Source organism: Pituophis catenifer, unplaced genomic scaffold, assembly GCF_029215685.1.
Source record: "Pituophis catenifer annectens isolate HBS135680 unplaced genomic scaffold, rPitCat1.0.hap2 SCAF_3, whole genome shotgun sequence".
In the NCBI taxonomy this organism is placed as follows: domain Eukaryota; kingdom Metazoa; phylum Chordata; class Lepidosauria; order Squamata; family Colubridae; genus Pituophis; species Pituophis catenifer.
This window is the reverse complement of record NW_027256883.1, coordinates 154,071,082-154,098,444: the sequence shown is the minus strand read 5'-3', so window position 1 is coordinate 154,098,444 and position 27,363 is coordinate 154,071,082. Positions and strand designations below refer to the sequence as shown.

General features: G+C 36.8%; 1 protein-coding gene across 2 annotated transcripts; it reads left to right on the top strand.

The window, feature by feature from the left end:
• The first annotated feature begins 135 nt into the window (after positions 1-135).
• RNF11 (ring finger protein 11) lies at positions 136-27,096 on the top strand. 2 transcript variants are annotated; one of them, XM_070941357.1, is made up of 4 exons: positions 637-703; positions 1,958-2,108; positions 21,107-21,270; positions 24,721-27,096. In XM_070941357.1, the coding sequence occupies exons 1-4, from the start codon at positions 663-665 to the stop codon at positions 24,890-24,892; spliced, it is 528 nt and encodes a 175-aa protein (XP_070797458.1). In that variant the 5' UTR covers positions 637-662; the 3' UTR covers positions 24,893-27,096. The 2 variants fall into 2 exon arrangements, with proteins under 2 accessions (XP_070797459.1, XP_070797458.1); XM_070941358.1 differs by lacking the exon at positions 1,958-2,108 and having other exon boundaries at positions 136-703.
• Positions 27,097-27,363: the final 267 nt, after the last annotated feature.

Below are 27,363 nucleotides of genomic sequence, written 5' to 3'. Positions count from 1 at the left end.
GGAATACCTGTCTCGGCCCAATCGTGCGACACTTTTCAGAAATCTAAATCCCGGGGTGCCCGTTCGCTTTGGCTCGAAGGGAAGGTGGGATTTAAGCATGTGGTGAGCCAAAGCAGGCCGTAGCAGCGGCGGGCATCAATGCAGGAGGAGGAGCTAGAGAGGCCTGGCTGACAAAGCTCGCTGCGTAGACGGCTGGTGACCAGGAAGAAGAACGCCGCTTTAGGTTTAGGGAGGAAACGGGCTCTTGTATACCTGGACGCCTCCTCCCAACTCCCAGAGGTCCAGAGGCGCCCTGGGCTGAGGCCCTGATGGTGCCCGTGGGCTGAAACCTCCGGTTCTTTCCTGCTGCTCTCTCGGTGACTGGGCATTCTGGCGGAAGGCGAGAAAGGGATGGTCACTCCCTGAGGCGAGCGGACGAGAGGCTAAGCAGCTTAGGTCGGGTAGGGAGCTGGCATGAGCTTCCAGTATCGGGTTGCTGCTGCTGCTGCCCGGGAAAGGCCGAGGGAGAGCCGCCGCTGTCGCCTAGAGCTGCCGTTGTGTTTCTGAGAAGGAGAAGGCCCCCCACTTCCCTTTGGGGAAGATGGGAAATTGCTTGAAATCGCCCACTTCGGATGATATTTCCCTGCTGCACGAGTCCCAATCGGACAGGGCCAGCTACGGGGATGGGACTGAACCGGATCAGGAGCCGCCGCCGCCATATCAGGTATTGCGAGAAACCGAGAAGGAGCCGGTCCCGGTTGGGGCTGGATAGGAGAATGAAATTCAGCGAGGGGGAATTTTCTAACGGGGTAGCCGAATCGATCGGTTGCAACAAGAACGAGAAAGGGGGTCTCGGGGCACCATAAGGCTCGAAGGTAACTGCGGCGCGGGTGGCTGGGGGGGGGAGTACAGCTCGGCCGCCTGTAGGGCATGTATTGACCCCCGGATTCATCGGGAAGGGAAACATAAAATACAATCGCTAATGGACCAAAGCAAGATTCCCATCCGTTGATTTCGTGGGTGTGAGTGTTTGACTTTAAAAATGAAAGTCTGTTGCCTTGCCGGTTTGGAGTAAATGGCCACCGATGAGCAAACAAAAGTAGGGGCTTTCCGTTCACATATGGTTACCAGTAGCAGTAGTCTGTTCCTGAGGCCTGAAATTTGACATCTGGCCAGATCTCTCTCATCTAAACCTCCTCCAGTCTGGTGGAGGAGAAGCCCGTCTTTCCTCCCTCTCTCTCTCTCTCTTTCGTTTGCTTTTCAGTACTGTATTAAAAAGTCAAGTATTCAAAATTCTGTTTGTGGTTTTTATAGGTTGACTCTTTAAAGACAAAATATAAACCACTTAAGCTTGGGATACTGGGCAAAATACAAACTTTGTTTAAAAAAACCCACACAAATATCTATCTTAGGCGAATTAAGATGTGTTAGATTCCAACTGTTTTTCACTCGGAATTCAGCTTTTAATATTAAGTCAGCGAATTTTATTTCCAAGTAGTATAATCAAGATTGTACTTAATTGACTATAAAGTTGGATAGATTTGGTATTTAATTCTAGGAATTTATAGTTGTCATTTCAGAAATATTTTTCTTTATCTGGGTCATAAAAGGAGGTTCTAGTTTTTCAGCCAGGGCAGCTTCCTTTGTTTCTACACAGAGTGACATCACTGTCTGGTGTTGCTTCCTTCTTATTGCCTTGTTAAACCAATAACAATCCCTCTGTGTGTGTGTGTGAGAGAGAGAGAGAGAGTTCCTTTTTTAGTCTTTTGAAATTTGTAACCCTACTAATTTAGGTATTTCTGTGGCAGTATGCCTTATTTCCTTTGTTATAACTGGTACTAAGCATAAGAAAGAAACATTTTATTCTTGATTTTCTACCATTCTCTTACCATGTTTTGTTTCTTTCTCATTATTCATCATAACTTTTTCCCCCCTATTCTTGGAATACATGACTAATGGATGGATTGGATCAAACAAGTGATAACTGGAATTCTGCTGATGTTAGAGGCAGAGGGTATGAAGGCAATTTTCACAATCAATGCTGTCTGCAGCTCAGGTTCCTCCTTAAAAATTGCTATGGGGCACTGCTACTGAGTAAGATGAAACATGACTCAAGAGAACTGCAAAAGGTGTGAGGTTTGTGAATATTGCTTTTCTGTTCCATTGTACTTAGCAGAGATCCTCTATTTTAATCCTGGAGTTTTAATGACCAATCTACTGTAACCATTTCTGCACTGATTAGTTAACAGCACTGCATGTTTATTTCCTGTGTGGATAATAATTTATATTATGCATGCAGCCTGCCTTTTCAACAGTGTTGCTAGTTCTCATCCTCAAATAACCTTGTGAGGAAGATGAGGCTGCAAGATCCTGACTTCCCAAAGTTCTGTCAGTAAACATCACAATTTAGATCTTCCGGATCCTACTTCAGCATTGTAAACAGTGTATCCTCCTTTTAATGGATAAATGCACAATAGCGTATTATTCTAGGTTCAGTCCTTGGTGAAAATCAGTGAATATATTCTGAAAATCTAAGCAATAATGCTTAGAGATTTTATTAAAGATTTATGAAGACTTGATTTATTCTCAGTGCTTGCTTATTTTTTCAGGATATGGGATAAATGTTTTCTTGGGAAACTATTGATGAGCTACCAGTCTTCAGAGGTGAATAAATATATACTCAGAATCCTGTTGTGTTCAGTGAGTTAAATTTCCAAGTAAGTATGCATAGGATTGCAGCCCTTATATATTTCTTACAGAGCCTTGCATAATGCTGCTGCTAAGGACAGTAGTCAGAGTCCAGTGAAATTACTCATGCATGTACAAAACTTTGTGCATTTGATGTTCATCATTTATTTCCACCTAACGGAGTGTCTATCACTAAACAACAATTAAGCTTCTAAGTTTGTATTTTGTTGCATGCGTATACTTGGCATGCATATATGGTGCACTGTGTCAATTATGTATTTTCATCAAGGTGTAAAAATATTTCAAGAAGATTAGATTATAGTAAACAAATTACAGCAAGCATTGACTTCTTGCTTAATGTAATGAATTAATTTTAAATGCTAATGCTAAGTATACAATGGCTACAATTGATTTGTTTATCTGAGTAATTTGACAGATAAATGAAGGAATGATGACTGGTATATAGTACTGTGGACTCTAACATTACACTCCTATGCATGTTTAGTTAGAAGTAAACGTTTGTAGCCCAGATCTGGTAGTTCCAGATACAGTTGCAAGAAAATATGTGAACCCCTTGGGATTACGTGGAGTTTTTCATGAATTGGTCATAAAATGTGCTCTGAACTTCATCTAAATCACAACAATAGAAAAACACAGTCTGCTTAAAATAATACTACACAAACATTAGATGTTGCCATGGTTTGATTGAACATAACATGTAAACATTCACAATGCAGGGAGGAAAAAGTATGTGAGCCCCTAGCCTTAATGACTTCTCCAAGAGCTAATTGGAGCCAGGAGTGAGCCAACCTTGACTCCAATCAGTGTGATGATATTGGATGTGTTTCTGACAGCTGTTCTGCCCTTTAAAAACACACACCTGTTTTGGGTTTACTGGTTTCAAGAAGCACTGTCTGATGTGAACCATGCCTCGCAGAAAAGAGCTCTCAGAAGACCTACGATCAAGAATTGTTGACTTGCGTGAAGCTGGAAAGGGTTACAAAAGTATCTCCAAAAGCCTTGATGTTCATGTGTCCATGGTAAGACAGACTGTCTACAAATGGAGAAAGTTTAGCACTGTTGCTACTCTCCCTAGGCATGGTCGTCCTGTAAAAATGACTGCAAGAGCACAGCGCAGAATGCTTCATGAGGTAAAGAAGAATCTTAGAGTGTCAGCTAAAGACCTACAGAAATCGCTGGCACATGCTAACATTTTTGTTGACACATCTACAATAAGGAAAACATTAAACAAGAATGGAGTACATGGGAGGACAACACGGAGGAAGCCATTGCTGTCCAAAAAAAATATTGCAGCATGTTTGAAGTTTGCAAAAGAGGACCTGGATGTTCCACAGCACTACTGGCAAAATATACTGTGGACAGATGAAACCAAAATTGAGTTGTTTGGGAAAAACACACAATACTATGTGTGGAGAAAAAAAGGCACAGCACACCAACATCAAAACCTCATCCCCACTGTAAAACATGGTGGAGGGAGCATCATGGTTTGGGGCTGCTTTGCTGCCTCAGGGCCTGGATGGATTGTTGTCATTGATGGGAAAATGAATTCCAGAGTTTATCAAGACATTTTGCAGGAAAACGTACAACCATCTGTCCGCCAACTGAAGCTCCGCAGAGGATGGTGATGCAACAGGACAATGACCCAAAGCATACAAGTAATTCAACAAAAAAATGGCTTCAACAGCACAGAATACGCCTTCTGGAGTGGCCCAGTCAGAGTCCTGACCTCAACCCGATTGAAATGCTGTGGCATGACCTTAAGAGAGTGATTCACACCAGACATCCCAAGAATATTGCTACACTGAAACAGTTTTGTGAAGAGGAGTGGTCCAAAATTACTCCAGATTGTTGTGCAGGTCTGATCTGCAACTACAGGAAACATTTGGTTGAGGTTATTGCTGCCAAAGGAGGGTCAACCAGTTATTAAATCCTAAGGTTCACATACTTTTTCCTCCCTGCACTGTGATTGTTTACATGTTATGTTCAATTAAACCATGGCAACATCTAATGTTTGTGTAATATTATTTTAAGCAGACTGTGTTTTTCTATTGTTGTGACTTAGATGAAGTTCAGAGCACATTTTATGACCAATTCATGCAAAACTCCATGTAATCCCAAGGGGTTCACATACTTTTTCTTGCAACTGTATATGCCTTCATAACTCTGTCATTTCACACAGTTAATGGAAGTAGACGTTACTAAAAACAGCAGACTTTCTTCTACAGTAATATGCACAGGATTGTGTTATATTAGAGCAATTCTTGTACAATTTAACTTGAGTACATCTTTTTCAACTCAACTTAACTTATGCACTGGATAGCTATGGCTGCAATCATATGCATATATAAGGGAGTAAGCCATATCAAACGCATTAAAACTAATTTTCAGGTAAACATAGGAATGGGATGAATAGCTGCATGGAAATAATGTTAAGTGTTAACAAGATCGGTGCTAACTTGGATTAAATATATTAAGTATTGCACTCTAAGACGAAAACATTACGTATTTTTGAGAGCATTTTATAGCTTTAAAAAGCAATGAGCTGGGTGCTGCCATTTATAAAAAGATATTTTTTTAGTATTGCCAACATTGTAACAGCCAGCAACAGGCAGAATATCAAAGTATGTTATTTTCAGAAGTGCACATTTCAGGGCATATTACTAATATAAACTGAGCATTCATATTTATACTAAAAATAAGGACTGTCATTCAGAATTCTGATATTTAGAATTCATTTTAAAAAACAATATAAAAGGATTCTTATTTGTGTTTCCTTTTTTATAAAATATAAATTTAGTATACAAAGCTTCATAGACAATTTTATACTAGCAATGGAGAAAATATATAAACACAATACATATTTATTCACAAATTGTAAATTTATAAGTAAATCTTCTGTTAAAATTAGAATTACTTCCTAGTGAGTTAGCCTATCCTATAGGACAGTGATGGCTAACCTTTTTGCCATTGCATGCCAAAAGTGGGGGGAGTGCAGGGGGGGTCGCGTGTGTGCATGCCCACACCCATAATTCTATGCGTCACACCCCCCTGCGCATGCGGCCATGACCCCCCCCCCCCCACGCTCCCCACGCTTTTGGCATGTGATGGACCGGTGGGCCCGGTAGGCCCGTTTTTTGCTCTCCCCAGGCTCCAGAACCTTTCTAGGAGTCTGGGGAGGCCGAAAAGGGCCTTTCCCACCCACCCCGGAGGTCCTCTGGAGGGCAGAAACAGCCTGTTTCCTGACTTCCTATGGGCCCAGAAGGCCCGAAAATCAGCTGACCAGCACCCACATGCACGCTGGAGCTGAGCTTGCGTGCCCAGCAATATGGCTCCATGTGCCACCTGTGGCACGCGTGCCATAGGTTCGCCATCACGGCTATAGGATTTGAGTACTACAGTTTGGATTGCGTCTTTGAATTATTTCTGAGTTTTGCTTTTAATTCATTTTTTCTGTTCCACCTCCTTTTTTTTGTTTTATTGTTGATAATTTTTATGCTACTTCAGAATTATGACAATGAACATTTCATTGAGCATATAATAATGAAAAATCAAGCATTTCAAAAGTTTTTGGAATTTAATCCTATCATTTCCCCCTTTATTGAGATCCACATAAAACTCACTGTATTTATAATCTAGAAATGAGTAACAAATAACTTTACAAAAACAAAGCACAGAAATCCTCCCAGCTATTTATGGACTTGACATCTGCAGAATCAGGTTAATCTCTGTCACTGCTTAATTAAATTATGCTGAAAGGAAATATCATAAATGAATATAAGATACTAGATAATGCATTTTCAAAACCTACCCATCATCAGACCTTTGACAAACATGGAGAGAAGATGTAGTTCATACCCGATTTTCTTCTCTGTTACCTATTCCATCTAGCTCAAGAGAAAAGAATGTTGTGAACGTTTGGATACATTGCTGCACACATGCCTTTGTAATTTTATTTCCTTTGTCCCTTACAACATTGGTAGTGGGGGTTGTTTTTGAGGGGAGGTATTTATTTGTTTGGTTTTTCTGCTTCACTTGTGATCAAGTCTTTAGAGCTTTCAACCTGAGGATACAAGATCTATAAGAAGTCTTGTTGTTTATACATTAGCATATGAGCATGGGAGCTGCTGGGACTCAGTGTAATTTCATTTTGTTCATCATTAATACAGGGGTCCCCATCCCCTGAGCTGTGCCCCATTACTGGTCCTCGAACCTTTTGGAACCAGGTTGCAGAAGTGGTGGGCAAGGAATTAGCAAATGGAACTGTCTCATCCCCTCCACACACCCCACCCCGCCTGTCCACAAAGCTGGACAGGTTGGGGAATTCTGCATTAGTAGGTCACCAAGAAAGTTATTTTTCTAAACTTATGATAGATCATCTTCCAGGATTTTTAAGTTATTAGCTCTGTTTGTTGCTTGGTGGTGTCTATCTACCTTGTTTAAAACCCCTTCTATCCATTTTTGTAATGTTGCTTGTAACAGAGCTGCAGTATTCATAAATGATATTAAGGGACTCTTTCTGGTCTATCTAGAAATGATGTCCTTTTAGTGGACAGTTTTAAAGGAATGTGTCAGACTTTCTTCCTCATGTCATTTGTTGACATGCTCTAGATTTCTTAGTGCTGTTATCTGTGGCATCTCTGGTGACTCCTGGAGAAGAAAATCAGCTAAGTAAGAAGTATTTTTCATTTTTACCATCATCTCACATTATTTTGGCCATGTTTTCTAAACATGAGTATGTAGCTTTTTTTTTTTTGCAAAAGGAACAATACAGACATTCTTAAAGACAGTTTTGAATAATCTCATCCTTAAAAGACTAAGTTTAAAAAAATCTGAACATTGCTAAAACACAAACTCCATTTTTAAGACTTTCAAAATCCTCTCATTGCCAAATCAGGCAGGAATTCAAGTAACTCCAAGTTTAAATGGAAGGATAGTCAGTGTCTAATCCGCACTGAGCGAGGAGGCTTGAATTGCTTTTTTATTATGCCATTTCCTCTGCACTCTTCATTACTGTCTGAAGCATCACACTTGTAAGTAAGAAGAAGGTTCATGAATTTTGAAATGAGGTTTGAAATCCTCTATCTTGTTCCTGTTTTTCTCTGCTGTTGGGCTTCATTTTAGATTATTTTGATTAGAGCTCAGAGACTTCAGGAATGGGTAGCATACAAATAAAGTAAATTAATAAATAAATAGCTATGCATCATGTTGACAGTAGTACTCTGAATAGAAACTGGGAATATAATAAGATCAACCGAATTTTAGTCATGCAGATTATTTTTACCATGCTCTGCCGGCCCATTTTGTTTAATCTGTTTTCCATCCAACTTTCTAACGACTGGCAATTGTTTTCAGAATATATAATAATTATTACTGCTACAAATTTTACATCTTAGTAGTTTTCTTAGTGACAGATACATAGAATATTAAACTGCTGTCATATAAAGGATACCTATATGTAGCAATGGTAAACCTATGAAGTCATTTACAATTTTATAACACTTTGGTTTTCTGCAAGATGCTAAAGGGAGAAAAGACCCTTCAACTTTCGATCAATCTAAATGCGAGTATAGGATCTAAACGACTAATAATGAAAAAACATTATTTTTATAATGGTTTTCCTTCCAAATTATTTGGAGGAAAAGATATTTATTTATTTATTATTTGCACATATCTTAACATTATTTAAATATTAAGTAAATGTACTTAGAATATTGATTTCAACAAACAGCTTCAAGCATTCATAAATATTAAGTGACATATTTCCTGGCTCAGTGCAGAAAATGGCTTTGAATAATCTCTGCAAATTAGGCATTTTTCAGACACAGTGACTGGGAATTTGAGGAATTGTAGTCTCATTACATTTGGAGGACACCCAATTTGTTCAAAGCTGATCTTGAAAACTTTTCCCAGAGGGACATGTGGGCAAAAAGTGCTTTAAAACGTAAATTTTAAATTTAAAAATCTAGTGATAGGTTTCAAATATAATGGGAAGGTTTCATGTTAGTTTAAGAAATAAGAAATCTCTCCTATCAATTCAACACTTGAATGTTGAATTGAGTATGATGAGTATGATGATATGAGCCATTTTGTTTGAAAATAACATGTTTCCTGTGACAAGACTAACAACCCTCTGTCAAGCCAAGTTCCTCTTGAATCATTGGGTGTTGGCAAATATTGAGACAGATTTATGCCCATAAGCAACAACAAATTAAATGCCTCTGTTGCTCAAATCAGGCTGGATAAGATTGGATAAGGTAAAGTTGGATAAAATCTACATGTTGTTGAACTGATCTGATCAAGCTCTTAAATGTTCAGGAGACAATCTAACTGGCTTCTTGCCAGTTTCTTTTTATGCAGAGTTCAGAACCACATCATTCTTTATTTAAAGGAGTTCTATTTTTTCAAGAGAAATCTGGACATATTATCAACGGATGGGAAAAAACTAGACTACACTCTCTTCTTTTTTAAGATCATCACCATTTTTGTCTTTGAAAAGTACTGCATTACTTTGATCCATAATTGGCTGGGTTCACACAACATGCTAAGTCAAAAGTAAACCATGTACTGGCCTAATCAAAATGGCTGTCCTCCCTTACCTCCCACTGCCCATACATTAGCAGGTTAGTTCTTCAAACTGAATATCCAAGTTCATTGTGAGCCCACTTTGCCTTCAATCTTATCTCAGGACACCATGACACATAATTTAGTTGCATCTCAACTGCTGTAAGATATTGTATGTAAGATTGTTTTGAGAATCCACTGGTACAGAATGCTGTGGCTAGTCTCCTGATGGGACCATGTATAGAAAGCATGTGATTCCCTTGTTACACCAGTTACTAGTTATTGGTCCAGAGTAATACCTTCAGCTCTTCTGGGAAAGCATCTCAGGACAATAACATATCAGATCTCCCACTGAGAGGATGGAGAATGAGGCCCTTACACGGGGAGATGTTCTCTTTCCATAAATACTCCCAAACAAGCTACAAATCCCACTAACATCAGTGTTAGGATTTATAACAGAGAACATTTCTTCCTTTCTTTCTGTCTGATCAAAATGAGTGTAGCAGGACTTTGTAATATTGAAGCCACCATTGCTACAGGATGAATTCCTCTGCTCCAAAAGATAATTTCCCTGTGGCCGAGAAAAAATTACAATAATAATTCTCAAATATCATTTTGCATCCTGAAAAATCATTCATGCTATTTCAGCTCACCTCACTGGGTGGTTGTTGTGGAAATCTAGAAAGAGGAAAGAGTATTAGGTATTAGATAAGTTATTTGTAAAGCAATAACAGTGGGATAAACACTTAATAATAAATCATTTTTTCCTCTCCGATACAAATACATTTATTATGAAGCTACAATTAGGTTTTTGTTACAAGCAATGAGGATACGATCTAAAATTATACTCAGGTGATGTACCAACATGTACATTTCATTGTCAGATATGTTGTCTTGAATTATTTTGAGATAGCATTTGGTATCATTGATTTGTTGTATCCAATTTACCTTATACTTTGGCAATTACATGCAAGGAGACTTTATTTATTTATTTATTTATTTGTTCAACTTGTATGCCGCCTTTCTCCGAAGACTCAAGGCGGCTTCACTTAAGCAATATTATTTTATTGCTGAATCTCATTATTATGGTTCATTGTACCATCTGTGATGTTCAGACTATATTGGGCATTTTTGTCTACCTATCGAATCCTTCCCAAGGACCTGGGATAGATAGATGTGAATGTTTGATAGTGCTACAGATATTACCTCAGGATATAAGCTGTTGCAAGTAAAGCTACTTTTTGCAATTGACTGATGGTGAATTTGTCAATGCTGGTGGTGTTCAAGTGGTGCTCCAGTTTTTATTGTTGTTGTTTGTTAAGGCCACCCAATTCCAATAAAACTCTGGGTGCCTTATATAATATTAAGTATGCAATTAAAAACATAACATAAGAAAACATAACTGTTTGGATAAGATAACAATAACAATCCATTTTTATTGACTAAGTCACAGCTGTGTTGTAGTTGCTCAAAGTATAATATTAAAATCAAAAGAGAGTGCTGTGTTGTATATCCTGTCAAATAACAATAACTGGACTATCCATGTTTATTATAGTTTTGCATGCTCAAATTGCTTGTAAGATCCACCCATAATATGTATCATCATGTACATTTCATTTCCTAACAGCATAGACAGCCACAAATGAGCTTCTATAATTGTTTTTAAATGTTTGTGTAGCTGTGACCTTGACTCAACACTTGTGTTTTCATTTCTATTCCTCAGTATGAGAATAGAGAGGAGGACCTTTTTATAATCTTTTTCTTTGCATATATTATGTAAAATATAATCAGCTTTTCAAAGTAAATTACAGAATTTATCAAAATTTGATATTGTCCTTGTTGGTTTTGCCACTTATTTCAGACATTCCTTTGAATGATAGTTGGATATTTTAACAACTCAGACCAGCATATATTGTAGTCTCTGTTTTAACGTTTGCAATATATGCAGCTTTTCTCTTCTCACTGAATGTTTAATACTCACAAAGTAAATCTGTGGCTACAACAATTCAGTAAATATTAGCATACAAGCATTTACCTCCATCTGTTGATGTATGTTATGTATGTATATTCCATAATTACATTTAAAATCAATTCTAAGAAGTTCCTAGCCTTCGGAAAGAATCCAGCAGGTTCAAGTTGACCACACTGAGGAAAATTAAGGTTAAAATTAAAACTCCTAAATGCTTTTCTTTACATAGAATTTGTGTCCTATTTTTTTTTAACCTTATCTGTTTTTTCACATGAATTCTTCAGGTATCTTTGAGCATTTTAGTTTGATAATATATATATAAGAGAACTACAGTTCCCATAATGAAAACTATCATAAGATTTTATTTTTCTGCTGTATGAAAAATCTATATTGGCAGATGTATTTGTAGCCAAAGTGACACATGTTTTTTGAACTGGTAAAATTCTTTTTGTATATTTTAGCAATTGTACTAGTTGAATTCCGGCTTTGGTAGAGTGATTATAGCCTCTTTGCAGTTTGCTGCAGAGCATCTGTTTTCATTCATTTTTTTTTTTTCATTTAAGAAAAAATATCTTAAATTTTATTTCCTACATTTCAAATATTTTGCCAAAATGCTTAGATTAAATAGGTGGCTAAGGCTGCAGTTCTCGGCTAATGGAGAAATGGGACAGTAATCCATGTTTTGTCTCTAGTAAGAATTTGAGTATGGTGGACTGATTTTTGGTTTGTGATATAATAGCCCTATTGTATTCCTAAATGCTTTAGAAAAAGTTGTAGCATATATTGTGCGAAACATAACATATGACTGTTGATGACTCGAGAAATATAGAGTGCTGTTTTAGATACAAAAATCACTATCTAGTTACCTCTTATGAGCATGGAAGAATTTTGAATGTACAGTATGATTTGCAGTTGCTACACAATTCTATACGCTGCTGTTTTTTAGAAGGAAATGACAAAAGTCATATCTTAGTCAGAATTTTGCCTTGCATTTTCTCGGATTCAGTTGAACTGGGAGGGAAAAGATAGGTAAAGATAGCACATATGTGCTAGTCGTTCCCGACTCCAGGGGGCGGTGCTCATCTCCGTTTCAAAGCTGAAGAGCCAGCGCTGTCTAAAGATGTGTCTGTGGTCATGTGGCCGGCATGACTAAACACCAAAGGCGCATGGAACGCTGTTACCTTCCCACCAAAGGTGGTCCCTATTTTTCAACTAGCATTTTTTATGTTCTTTCGAACTGCTAGGTTGGCAGAAACTGGGACAAGTAACAGGAGCTCACCCCGTTAAGTGGCACTAGGGATTCAAACCGCTGAACTGCCGACCTTTGAGTCGACAAGTTCAGCGTCTTAGCCACTGAGCCACCGCGTCCCATTAGGGAAAAGATACAAAATCACATTTACAGGACATAAGAATAACATCAGAATAATCCTGAGTAGTTGATCCAGTGGAATTTATATATTTCTCTAGTTTTAGGTGGTAGTTGCTTAGCTACCTTGCTTTGGTAGCTAACGTTGCTTTATGCTGACATTGCTTTATGCTGCATTGATATGGTTTGTTTAAATTCTGCCAACCATAGCTTAAAACTTGGCTGCCTTCTTTGTACACCTTTAGCTTGAAGCCAGAAGAAACAAAGTGTTAGCTTCAAATTAGACTTTTTAAATTAGGCTTCTTCTTCCAAATATCAGAGTGTTTTACTATTTTCATATATAATACATTGGAGTTACTTAAACTAATAAATACATGGTGCTGCTTCACAAGTGACATGACTGCAGTTCTTCTTGTTTACATACAAGCAGTAAATACATAATCACAAAATAATTCTTAGCATACTTTTTTTTGAAAAATGAATGAGGAATACGGCCCTTGTATTTGTGTTGAATCAAAGTTGAATTTCTCTTTCTATTATTGAAAATGATTCATCTACTAAGATACCATGGTAGATACTACTCAGATGGTTGTTTCTTACCTAAAAAATAAGAAATACACCTATGCTATCAGTGTTATAAAAAAATTAAGTATATTTGATTTTTCTCTGTGTCTATGTTTTTTTCTCTCAATATAGTATATATATATGTGTGTGTGTATGTATGTGTAAATAAAACTCATTTGCTTAAAAATGATAAGCTGAGTTTGGATTTGGTCCACAAATAACTTCTTTTGATTAAGATGCTATAATTTAAAATTTTTAAAGAGAATTGAAACATATTTAATCAGTCCTAATTTAACTCATACAGATTGTACTCGTGTTTCTTCGAAAATACGACCAGGTCTTATTTTCTTTTGACCCCCCCAAAAAACGGCTAGGCCTTCTTTTTGAGGGGTGTCTTAGTTTTCCCCCCATGCGCCTGGCCTGCCACTGGGCTGCTTCTTTCATGGCCAAAAAGAGCGACCCACTTGCCCAACGCCCCTGGCCTGGCCACCAGGCCGCTTTGAAAAGAGCGAGCAATGCAACCCAAGCACCTCGCACCCTTGCCTACCTGTAATGGTCACTCCAGCTACTGGTAGCCGTCCAGCCGAAAAAGCCTGCAGTCGTCCACTCTGGCAAGCCTAGCCGCGCATGCGCTTAATTACGGCCAAATTTTGAGGGTAGGGCTTAATTTTAACCCACCTTCTTTTTGAGGTGGGTCATGTTTTAGGAGAAACACTACATTTAGTAACACAGAATTGGGAGCAGTAAGACATTGTTTGGCCTTTGTGAAGTAAAGCACAGGGCAGCTTTAATTGTCAGCCTGTGATTAATATAGTTTCTGTTTCTTGTATGTGTATCTTCGGTGCAAACTTGGCATCAGTATTAGAAATAGTTAATATTTAAATGAAATCATTCTTGGACGTGTGCCCTGGGAATTAAAATTGCACAGTCACTGCTTGCAGAGACAAGCTATGGCTTATCACAAACAGAAATATAGACTTGTTATACAGTATACAATAATTTATTGCAAACATAGAAAGGCCAGTGCAGTGGCAAAGTTTTTCTATGGATTTTTTTTCCTGACAGTTTATTGTAAAAAGCCAATAAACTCCTTGTTTTGAAATATGTTGTATGAAACAGTTTTCTGTCTTCCTGTGTACAAGTACTGCAAGGTGGAAGAGAATATATGTCAGCCTTTATTGATCAGACAGTCTATACTTTGACCTGGCATTTTATTAACTACCACTTGGTTTTAATCAATAACAATCAGAAAATTTTCCCGCACTAATAGCTACATAGCTATTACATGCACTAATAGCTACATAGCACAAATAGCTACAAAGCACAAATAGTTACATAGCACAAATAAATGAGTGAAATACCTAGTGTTGGAGTATGTTAAGATCCTTGTTATCTCCTAAATGTGTATATATTTCATAGAAATCATTGTAGCCTCTACAAACATAATGAACCAGGTGGCAAAAAGAGAATGCCATTCAGACAATAATGCCCGTTTGTACAATTGCCACTGATTATTTCACATTATATTCTGTGATCTATCCCTGTCTGTGGTCCCGTTGCTTAGCTCTTCATATTATAATTTCAAAGACTTGCACTTCATTAATGAAATATAACCTCCAGATTGTCCATGTGGAGCCCCGTGGGGCCTGGACCTAAGTTACGTTGTTAAAGAGGGTTACCCAGTGAGATCTGAAACTCGAACTTTTGCAAGATAGAACAAAACCTATTGCACCTGGTGAGTACAGGAACCAGGTGAGGAAGCAACACCGGTGAGCAGCTGAGGGTGAAAACTCAGCTGGCTGGAATAGCCCCTAGGATATTATCTTGGAATGAGAGGAACAAGCTGTGCAGTAATTGAAGTGCAAAAAGCAATTGGTTGTAACAAGGAGATGCATGGTTCATTAACAACTTTGTCATCCTCTTTTGATTAGTTTCCAATCAAAAGTTGCATGGATAGATAATATTATAACTCATGTGATATTCCGCCTAGCGGAGGTTTTCTTTGAAATACAAGAGATAATATGTTTAATGGTTTTTTGTCTAGCCCAGATCCCATGAATATAAGAACTAGCCCATATTATGATACTAACGTTTAGTTTCTGGACAAAAAAGAACTTGATTTTTAGTATTCCTAATTACTTGAAGTTTTTACAAAATTTAGACAAATTGACTTTGGCTAACCAGCAGTTTAAGAAATCTGTTTTAAGTAATTTTCTTTATTGCTTTAATCTAAGCACTTTACAATAACAAATTACAGGTAAATTCAATACAGTAATCACATAAGTACAATACATAACAATAAACAGAATAACCGTGTATATTAATGAAAAATTTAGTTTTCCAAATCTAAAATGAGATGAAAAACTCTGGTAAGAAAGATCCAGATGCAAAGTTCATATTGGCTAGTGAGATTGGAGGTGTATCAATTTAATGAATAAATAAATAAAGTATATGACTCTGCAACTCTTATAAGAGTGCTACTTAATTTCTGTCTATGGAGATGCTTAGTCATCCAGGTCATGGTTGTCCCAAAGGTGCTTTATTTTTTTTCAAGAGGCAATTGGACTTTCTGGTTTCTGTTTTTTGTTTTGAAGACATTTTGCTTCTCACCCAAGAAGCTTCCTCATCTCTGTAGCTTCCAAAGAAGCTTCTTGGATGAGAAGCGAAACGTCTTCAAAGAAAAAACAAAAAGTTCAGTTGCCTCCTGAGAAAAAAAAAGTGCCTTTGGGACTACTTAATTTCTGTTTTGCAAGAATAAACACTATGAGTTTTATTGTGAACAAAAAAAAAAAAAATGAAGATATGTATTGAAGCCATAAATACTAATTTGAAGTTTAACTACAGGTGAATGATTATGTTAATAAATATCACTATAGCTGTTTTATTTCTGTATATTTTCTTATTTGGGAGTGGGGGGGAGAGAAGTTGGGTACATACATGAAGACATTAATATTCATGTTCATTAGTTTCTTCTATCTCTACCATTTGCTTTCTTCTCCAGAAAAGAAAGCAAATGGTAGAGGTAGAAGTTCAAATGTAGGCCATTGTAGCAGTCCTTGTCAAAATAACCTTTGATTTAGGATACTATCAGAAAGGTATCAGTAACTGTATACAAAGAGCACCATCAAGTAGAACAGTTGTGGTTATTTGTCTCAAAGAATAAAATGAAGGTGCCTTACTGGCAAAGGCAAAAAGCCAAGGCTATCACAACTGTAGCTGCATGTCCACATCCATTAAATGTGAAAACCCACCAGGAATATACAGAAAGCAAGAGAGAACGACAAAATGGAAATGCCACTTCATTAATTAGATGCACAGTGATTTCAGTCAAACATTGTGCTAATCCATTGTGTGCCTAACTGGCCTGAACCATTTTTCTATTGTGGCAATGTCCTGGTGAAACCTTTCCTCATGTTTGTCGCTGACTGCAACTAGATTTTTGGGAAAGAAGTCCAAGTGTGAATGCAGAAAATGAATCTTCAGTGACACGTTGCAATTCATGGTCTTGATGCTGTGAGAAATTCGTCACACAGCTGAATGTTGTTTGGTGCTCTATAGTTGTCACTACATCCATGAATGCTTTCCAGCTGATTTTCTCTGGTCCCATTAATAGATCCTTGAACTGCTTGTCATTGATGACATATCTGATCCGTGGACTAACAAAAATGCCTTCCTTAATCTTGGCATCAGTTATTCTTGGAAACATTTGTCTCAACAAAAACCTTCATCTTTCTTGTCCATCGCTTTTACAGAATTTTTCATCAGTCCAAGTACTATTTGGAATGGAGGAAAAATATCTTTGTCAGGTCAACAAGTGGTTCATGTGCCATGTTTTTCCATTGTGGAACCAAATTCTTTCAGCAGTGGCCATTACTTTTTAATGTAATGCAACTGTTTTGTACAGCTGTCCCATTCACATGCTGTATGTAACAACCGTGTTTGGTATATCTGAGTTGCATTCTTAGCAACAGAGCCACTACTCTTAGATCTCCACAGATATTGTAGTTATACTTGGTGTACTATATATGCTTCAGATATTTTCAGATGCTTCTTTCATGCGTGCAGTAGAGCCGACATGTATTGAAGGGTGTACATTGCTATTGTGTAAAAACAGAAGATTTCTATAAAACAGTATGTAATAGGTTAGCTTACAGGTTATATTCATGATTAGCAGCCAAAAATCTATAAATTGCATCCAAAAGTATTTAGGAAGCAAAATCTTTGTTTTTCAGTGAAATCCACATAGAGCATTTTATCACGTTATTATATGGAGCAAACTAATCATCAGATTATTTTTATCTGGGTTTTATGAATTTCTAAGATACAATGACCTGTTTTTAGAGTATTACAAAATCATTATTAATGCACATTCTAATGAATATTGTACATAATCCAGATCTGAGGGATGAGTAAATGAATGAGGAATATTATTTATACTGAGTGAGACCACTGATTCATTCATCCAGGATCTACATTCAGTGTCCAGAGGGATGGTCAACTCTTTCACACAGAGGATTTTCCCAATTTTCGTTACAGAGAATGGGTTTGAAACTTCGCCCTGTAAATAAAATATATTCTCTTTAATTGAGTTAAAAATTCCCTTCACTTAAGGAAGGATAACCTCATGAACAGCCAGCACAGCTAAGAGGTAATAACACTTTCAGATCTATAGTACCTGAGATGAAGTGTTGTTTGATTGACAATGATGCAACTGCAACTCCCTCATCAGCTATGATTAATTCTGATTTCCCGGAAGATAGGGTTTCAGTATTCACTGTTTGTTCTTCTTGGTAACTTTAATTTTCCTTGAATTCCACTTTCAGAATGCCTCTTTTTAGAAAATGATAAGAAATGATATAATCAGATACAGTTATATTTTTACATCTTAGGATTTTAAAACGTGTGAGGCCGAATGAAATATAGTACTGGCGAATCTGTTCAAGCCTAAACCTGCCAAATCAAAAACATAGTGCAGAAGTACAATGGAGATCCCTGGAGGGGAGAGCTGATCTTCTGTCATTTATTTTTCCATGAGCTGATGCCAAAACTTTTGCTTTCACTTATCCCACTCACAGTAGCAAAGGGTGTAAAGTGAACTAACTGCCAGGAGAAAAGGTCCACAAGGAAAGGAGTTCCATTCTCTTGTAGGCATCTGCTCCGCCAGTCAGCCCTCAGGTTTATAGAGAGAGTTTCAACATAAGATATTGCCAGTACCGCATTTAAGTTGTGGTCCTTGTTGCTCTTAAACTAGGTTTCTGACACATAAATGGAATAAAGGCCCACCAAGGAAAGAGAGTCAGCAAATTTAACAAGCCAAAAATGGATGGAAACAGACAAATGCTTGTTTTTCTTGTCTCTAAACAACATCCTTTTAACCAATATCTATCTGGCATCTCTCATGTTACTTGTCTATTCCAAATATGAGGAAAATATTAATACTGCCAGCATATTAATATTTTATCTTTGTTTGAGAATTATACTTGGTTTACAATTTGGGGGCGAACATTTGGAATTTCACCTCCCCACCCCATTTTATATGCAAGAGCAAGGGACTCCTGGGGAAAAAAATCCACTTCACAGCCTAGTTTTAGCCATTACAGATAATCCTTGACCTACAACCGCAGTTGAGCCCAACATTTCTATTGCTAAGCAAGACAGTTGTTAATTGACCTTTGCTCCATTTTACAGCCTTTCTTGCCACAGTTGTTAGGTGAATCACTGCAGTTGTTAAGTTAGTTACATGGTTGGTAAGTGAATCTGGCGCCTGCATTGACTTTGCTTCTCAGAAGGTCGCAAAAGGAGGGATCACATGACCCCAGGACACTGCGACTGTCATAAATATGAGCCAGTTGCCAAATATGAATTTTCATTACATGACCATGATGGATGCTTGTAAGTGTGAAAAATAAGTCACAAGTCATTCTTTTCAGTGCCGTTGTAACTTTGAATGGTCACTAAATGAAATGTTGAAAGGCGAGAACTACCTGTATACACAAATAGCTGTATTAGTAATACAGCTATGCAAAGGAGGCCTCTTGTAATGCATGTTATTGATAATGAAGCAGCTTTCTTTCAATTCTTAAAGCATCCCCATCTTTTGTAATGCTTGCATGTCTGTTTAAAAAGGTTTTTTCCCCTGGCTATTGTGGAGTGGGGTGTATGCATGCAAAGAAATGATCCGTTAGGATGTGACCAATTTATTGCTTTGAGGAGAGTTTAGGTTATTGTTCCTTTTTTTTGCCCACTTCTGGTGTTAAAATCTGATATCCCAAAACTTTTGCCCACTGCAGATATAATTCATTGGTTCAATATCTTTGCTGAGATTACAGTGTGAATACATAAATTCACAGAGATCATCATCCATCAATTGATAGCCTTAATCCTAATCTAACCTATTTGGTGGGAGAAAAGTGCAAGGCGATTAAAATAAGTGGATGTAATCTATTGATCTACAAAACTCACTGGCAAGTACAAAATTTTTGGCAGGCAAAAAAAGAGCAAAAGCCAAGGTTTATGTTAACTTACTTTGCACAGCCAAGTTCATAATTTAAGAGTATTAAACTATGTTTTCTCAGATACGAAACACATTTAAATTTTGGGCCAAATTGAGATATTTCCTTTTAATCTGTCCTTTTAATCTGTTCTTAATGTATTTATTATGTGTTTTTATTTGGCTGTACACCGCCCTGAGTCCCTAGGGAGAAGGGCGGTATATAAATTTGAAGTAAAATAATAATAATAAAAAATTAATATTACAGCTTGAAGATTATATCTTGAAGAAATAGCCAAAAGGTTAAGAAGGGAGAAAGCAAATTGCTTTCACAGATGTATGAAATGGTAACAATTTGGTTTATAATTATAACTCTTAAGATCAGGTCACAAAAATGCTGTATGTTGTAGCAGCCTCTACATTCACTTTCAAGGGTGTGCTCTACATTCAGATTAATTTATCTCCTATATTTATTACAGTATTAAATTTGAAAAGGGCTTTACTGTAAATTTAAAGGCTCTTTAAACTCTTATTATAAATTCAATTTAACAAATGCAACTCATTTTAAAAATACTGAACTAAATTAAAATTACCGAGACTGCAAAATAATGACTAGGTAGCATATTCCAGCTATTTAGCATATTGTAGTTATAGATGAATTCTGTTAAGACCGTAAATGTTTTTAAATGTAATTTGGTACTGGATTATAACAGAATGTATATTAGCTCATACTTTGCTTCATTTTGAGTTATAATCTGGATGCTAAGATCAGTAGGAATGGCGATAACATAGACAGTTGTCTATATCTATATCATTTATATCTTAGCTGAAGTTTTGTTATTCCAGATTTATACTATAGTAAATCATCTTAAAATCTACTTCAATATTTGCTTTTTCAACAATTTTGTGGCGATTTCTCTCCATGTACTTCCTAATGCATGAGGAAAGTTTACGTGGCAGAGGAATCTATTGTTTAATGAATGATGAAGTTTTAATTAAATACTATATAACTTTTATGTTCTTGTTTGCTTAAAAAATGGCTGTTATCTTTTAACATCCTTCTTCCCTTGATGTCAGTGTTACTGTACAAAGCAAAGTTGAAAAATTCATCAGTGACAACTTCTCTGTATTGGCAGAGTAAAAGTGAATCAATTAGCCAAGCCTGCAAGTAGATACTCATGTCAAGTTTATACATCTATTTAATTAACCCATAGAGAACTCCTAGAGTCAAAATTAAATTGTCTTTGCAAAGAACAACTTAAAACCAATGACAGAGGAATTGCTGTTTATTCCATTTTCTTTTTATTACTAAGCCAAAAAACTGCGAGCAAGAAAAGAACTGTAACCTTCCAGTGATAAATCGAAACAAATAATTTCCATTCATTTCTGTCATCAGCTTAAAAATGGCAAAGCCAATTTAACTGTATTTTTTTCTTTTCTTCCCTATCCTCCCTCTTTCTAATTTAAGGAACAAGTTCCAGTTTACCATCCAACTCCTAGCCAGACCCGCCTAGCCACCCAGCTTACGGAGGAAGAACAGATTAGAATAGCACAACGGATAGGCCTTATACAGCACCTGCCAAAAGGAGTCTATGATCCTGGAAGAGATGGTTCGGAGAAAAAGATCAGAGAGTAAGTTCAAGAAGTGCCATTTCTGATAGTAATGTCACCTAAGAGACGACTTTCGTGGACTTTTCAAAAATCTTGTTCCTTGTTTGCAGTTTTCTTCACCTGCTTGGGCTGTATATGCCGCTTTTCTCTTGTCTTTCTTTTTTTAATGGTAAGCAGATGTTTTCTGGGATTTTTCCTGACAATAAATGTCTTCTGCACTGCCCTTGTGCACTGCCCTGACTTTTTTTTTTTTTTTTTTACAAAATTTTACAGTAAATCCAGATGATCTTATTTTTCTTCTGAATTCTTTCCATGTTTTCTCACCACTTCTGGATTTTATTTTTCCTTGCCACAGAAAAACTGTTGGTTTTTTTAAACAAAGGGTGGAAATAGCCGTTCATTTTCTTTTGCATAGTGAAATGTGAAATTTAAAATACCCTAATTATTCTTATCTTTTCACCTAAAATCTGTATCACTCTGTATGATCATTCTGTATCTTAACAGCCTGGTTTATATTCATGCATTCATGCATTTATGCATAAATGTTTTATATTTATGCAGAAAGCTGGAGACCAAAACTTCTAGTCCGCCTTTTGACATGAAAGCCATCTCGGTGACTTTTTTCGCAGCCTCTACCTGACAAATAATGAATGTAGCAATCAATTTATTTTGAAAGACAATTCCCATTCATGCTGATATGAACTGTGTGGCAACAAACAGCTTTCCGGTGCATTTTTTTACAAGTATAACACTCAGTTGTGCTACTAATAATTGGATTAAATACTTTCCATGTTATCATTCAAAGCAGATATGCCACATAATTACATATATTACAAAAATAATAATGGGCTGGTATACAGGAATGTAGCATTACGGATAGAATTTGTTTTCCAGATATTGTGTCACTGAAACAGGACAGAACATTGTTGCATAATATTTACAGTAATCATTTGTTTGGAAACACATTTCTAGCTGTCAAAGCAATTTACAAATACAAAGAGCCTGGATGTTATGTTACTCATTCCATTCTATTCAAAATCTTTCTCTTACAGCTTATGATTTGAATATATTAAAATAGAAAATACTAGAAATGTCCAAAAGTCAAAATATATTTTATAGATCGTAATGTGTCAACAGGAGCAAAAATCTACAATAGAATACTACAATCTATTTTTAATTATATATCTGGGTAGAGATAAATGTATGGTTTTAAGCTATTCTCATTTCCCCTAAATAACTCTTTTGGGGGATTCAGGACAGTATTTATTTGTTCATCCCTGTATTTATTCAGTTGATATGTCCATCCATGTAAAATAACTGATTCTGGACAGCTAACAATTTTAAAAATCAGCCAAAAACTCAACAAAAAATATAAATAGTCAATAGCCAAGATTTTTAACAAAGCCATCAGAACAGATGCAATACAGATACTTCAGCAATATTAATTCACAAACTCCAGCAGACACTTCAGTCTCCAAGGCCAAGAACGTAGCCATTTCTTCATACCTTGCAAAAGGCCTTTGGGGTCTTATCCAATTTGAACTCTGGGGAGTGGAGGTGATATCCAGTATAGCTGGCATAACAATAGAAAAGGCTTTCTTCTGAGTCCCACCAGGTGACACTCTTTAATGGATGGGACTCATAGCATAGCTCTCTTGCCACAATAGATGGCATGGGGAGATGTGATTGGGGAGAGGCAGTTCCCCAAATAACCTGGCATGGAAAGCTTTAACCGGTAAGCATCTGTACCTTGAATCCGAAATGATACTGGCAGACAGTGCAGCTCCTAGAGCAGAGTTGTTCTAAATCCATAGATTAAAAAGTGCTTATAACTGCCAATATTTTGTACTAACTGCAGATTCTGGATGCACTTCAAGGGCAGGACCAAGTAGGGCATATTGTAATAGTCCAACTGGGTATACTTCCCTGTCCACAAAGCTATGGAAAAGTTTTCCAGGTCACAGTCACGTTTTGTAGAAAAAAATAGCACACTGGTTCCGTATGGGATAGTGGTAATCCCATCCAGACCGAGAGATGCAGAATCTACAGAACCAGAGCTATTAGAACCCAAACCACTCAGTCATGTTAGGATTGAGTTGAAGCCTGTTCCGTCCCAAGTCCCCACAGGCTCCAATCCTCTAGATAGAACTTCCATGACATCACCTGGACAGCTCACGGTGAAGGTACGTCACCCCATGATATTGGATGACCTTACCAGTGGCATCATGTAAATGTTAAATCAGCCAAGAGAATGTCAAGCCCAGGGACATCCTGCAATGCAAGGTTATCTAAGATGGCATTAGTGGCTCTAATTCTTGAAAGTGGCCCTTCTTGAAAGAAGGGATTGGAGAAATAGTTGCCCTGTTCCCTTCTCTGATAAAAAAACTACCAAATTCTGGTTCATTGATGTGGCATGTTCATTTGTGGATTTAAACTATCAAGAACAAATTCAGTGTTTTGGAATGATCAAATGTAAACTTCATAGAAACATTTTTGGAGGCTCTGAAATGAACAATGCTAGAAAACCCTCAAATGTTACTGCCACTTACCTTATATCATCAGTTATAGGAAACAGCTGATTATGGTTATTGTCACCATGTTGGGGCAATCAGTTTTTTAAATCTAAAGGGGTATTACCTTCTCATATTGGAACGCCATAATATTGAGTGATTTTGTTTATGAATTAGATAAGCACAAAATACTGAATGAACAAATAACAGTGAGTTTCTTTACGTATATGTAGAGTCCACATCATGTGTTGATGACACTATGAAGAAAACCCCCTGAATACCCAAAATGTGATAAATATTTTTCACAGAATTGTTCCAAGGCAATTTCAGTTTGCATAAATGGCTTATTTCCCCCAATTTTAACATCTAAAAATTGGCGGTATTTAACCCGGAAATGAAGTAACATGTATTAGCATAACTAAGATTAATGTTAAGTGTTTTATTGAATTAAAAACTCACTAATAATAAAATACAGAGCATTTTCAAGTGGCCTGAGAAGTATTCACTCCTCCCCAAAATTAAATTCTCAAAAAAAAAATTGGGTAAGCAACGACCATCTTAAATAATTAAACTATTCTAAATTACTTAAACTGAAATTGCAGATCTCAATAACACGAAATAAAGACAGTCTGTCTTCAATGATGTTATTATCTGTATTAATTAACGTAGATTCTGCAGCAGGATTATACGTATACTTATTCAACCCTGAGTGCTCAGTGCAGCTTATTATGAAATAAATGTGCACAGATTTGCAGCCTTAATAGATTTCATATGGATTTCCAGAGATTATAATGTAATAATAACTTCTAGAAGTTTAACATCAAAGATTTAACAAGTAACAACTTTAATATGTATTAGAAAGCAAGTTTACAAGATTTTTCTCCCTAATTTCATGAGCCTATTTCTATATTTTTCTATATACTTTCTATTTTTTCCATCTTGTTTCCCTTTTTCCCCCTAGGTGTGTCATCTGTATGATGGACTTTGTTTATGGAGATCCTATCAGATTCCTGCCCTGCATGCATATTTACCATCTGGACTGTATAGATGACTGGTTGATGAGATCTTTCACATGTCCTTCCTGTATGGAGCCCGTTGATGCCGCATTATTGTCCTCTTATGAGACTAACTGAGCCAGAGTGTCTCTTCTGACCTGTCAAGAAAACATCATTTTTAATGGATTATACCTATCATTCTACCCAAAGAACCAGAGATTAGTAAACAAAGTCATGCACACAAAAAGTTCATTTCCTTAAAAGTTATAAGACAACAATTTCCGACTAGCTGCAGGTAATTGATAAAGAGAGGGAAGAAGAGACATCTTTTAGGGAATATAGACACATAGGATGCTATTTTTATGTAAAGCCTTGATCCAGTACTTAAAAATAGTTACTCTTCATGAAAGCCTGCTAGCACCCCCACTCAGAGGAAGTGGGTGGAGGGTAATAGTAGATGCTAAACATTAAATTGTGTGGACTGAAATTAGCAAGCAACTCTGCTCAAGCATCACTGACTCACACAAGAATACTGCCATGGGAAAATGTACTTGGAGAGCAGAAGCAGTGTGAGATATACATGTGTACTTGAAGAAAGAGAAAGAGGTACCAAAACATCCTTTCTCCTAAAGAAAAGGGCATGTCTCCTCAGATTGCTCACAGGTTTCTGGTATTTGGGTCAATGTTCTAATTACAGGAAAAAAATATCCTACGTTTTTATAACACTGGCACAAAAATAGTTTTAAGCTTGTTTGCACAATTCTTTTTTTATCCATTGGAAATGGAATCCATTTTGCCTTAGGTCTTTTTAATAGCATATTCTTATGTTTGGGCTGGCTTGAAAATCAGTTTATTTATAACCTGTTGTACAAGTGCTATATGTTGTTTGCAGTTAGGATTATGTGGACTTCAAAAAGATGTCCTAGCTTATAAGCAAATGTGAGATGCACTGTCTCTTTTGTGTATGTGGCATTCTGATGTTGAGGTGTTAAAAGAAAAATCAGAAAACAGACCAGTGTTTTACCTCTCTAGAATTTTCTTTCCCTGCCTCATTTTTTTTGCCTAAAGTTTGGCTGGATTCAGACACCAAGATCAATGTTGTTACTGGCAGGTAAAAACAAAGAATGATGAACATGTAAGCATGATAAAAGATCACGTATATCACAAAATTTGTTTAACTACCCTTCTTACAGCAAGTATTACATGGAACCATATAAAAAGGATACTGCATCTCTCATTCTTGTAGTTCTTAGATTTGAAAAACCAGACTGTGTCTCAGTCTATGTAATCAATGTATCTTGTATTTTGTTGGCTGGCAAAGCAGTCTGTCAAGCAGATGTTAAATAATCTATATGTTTTGTACAAAAAATGCAAAAATTGTATTTGGCACAGAATTACATAGGACTGATCAAGTGGGTGAACTGTACCTAGGAAGGGCTGTTTCCAGTATTTGTAGGTCTGAAATCAGCAAAAGGTATGCTTGCAGAGAAAGTCATGCAAAGAAAGTGTAGTTATAAAAACAGCTGTCAATTTAGCATGTGGGGCTTTGTCCTATTATGTGTTCTTTAATGTAATTTTATACATTTGACTTAAAAGACAATTCTTTTAATTTAGCATGAGATACAGGCTCCAGTTAATAGCACTGTATTATGAGGACTGGCCTTCTTTTAACACATGATTTTAAAAACTGTATTTAAACAGCTACACTGAAGACTGTAAGCTTAAGAGTATAGAGTAATTAGATGTCAAATAATTTCTACAAGGTTAGTAGTATGCAAACATCTGAAATACAGCTTATTTCTTATTCTGCAGAACCTTTCATTCAGATGCTTCAGTCCGTATCCAAAGTGCACACTTGTGTATTCATACAGCTCCTATGCAAGCAGATTTTCCCTCCAAATTATAGTGAGCAAGGCATACCAAGTATGGTCAGAGTTAGCCTTACAAATGGGCGGAAAAAAAAAAAAAAACAGGCTGGGAAAGAGCTCCATATTGCCTCAGCACCCTTATACCTATCTAAGTAGCTCAACTGCAATTCTGCATCAGATACAGATTGTTACACGATGACTGGTGCATTGAAAAAAGCAGTATGAAGAAAGTACTATGTTAGATTACTTTACATTTAATGGGAAACTTTAGTGCAACCCCCTTCAACTGTTCTTAATTCCTAGATGAGACATAAAAGGAAGTTGTGCAATATTTTCAGAATAAATCATACTACCTTGTCATTCCATATTTTTTCCATAAATGTTAATGTCTATCTTGTTAAGTATTAACAAGATTAAGAATTTGTTTCTTTTACCTTGGATGTTAAATTGGCAAATGAACCATTTTTAAACATCTTTTTCATGTTCATTGTTTTCTTTCTGTGACTTTTTTAAAATGCTAGAAAAATAGCATGGATTTGCCGGGAATTTATGTCCTATGTCTTAATTTCTACAAGGGGGGGAGGGGGGAGAATACAGCCAATATATTCTCCCCTCAGACTTTGGTGTAGCCTGCAGCAGGTGCTAGTGTCCTTTCCTTCTTCCATACCTCTCACTTTCTGATTTATTGCTGTTGCCGTCACTGCCAACTTTCCAATAGACCATATTTTTGTAGAATCAGCA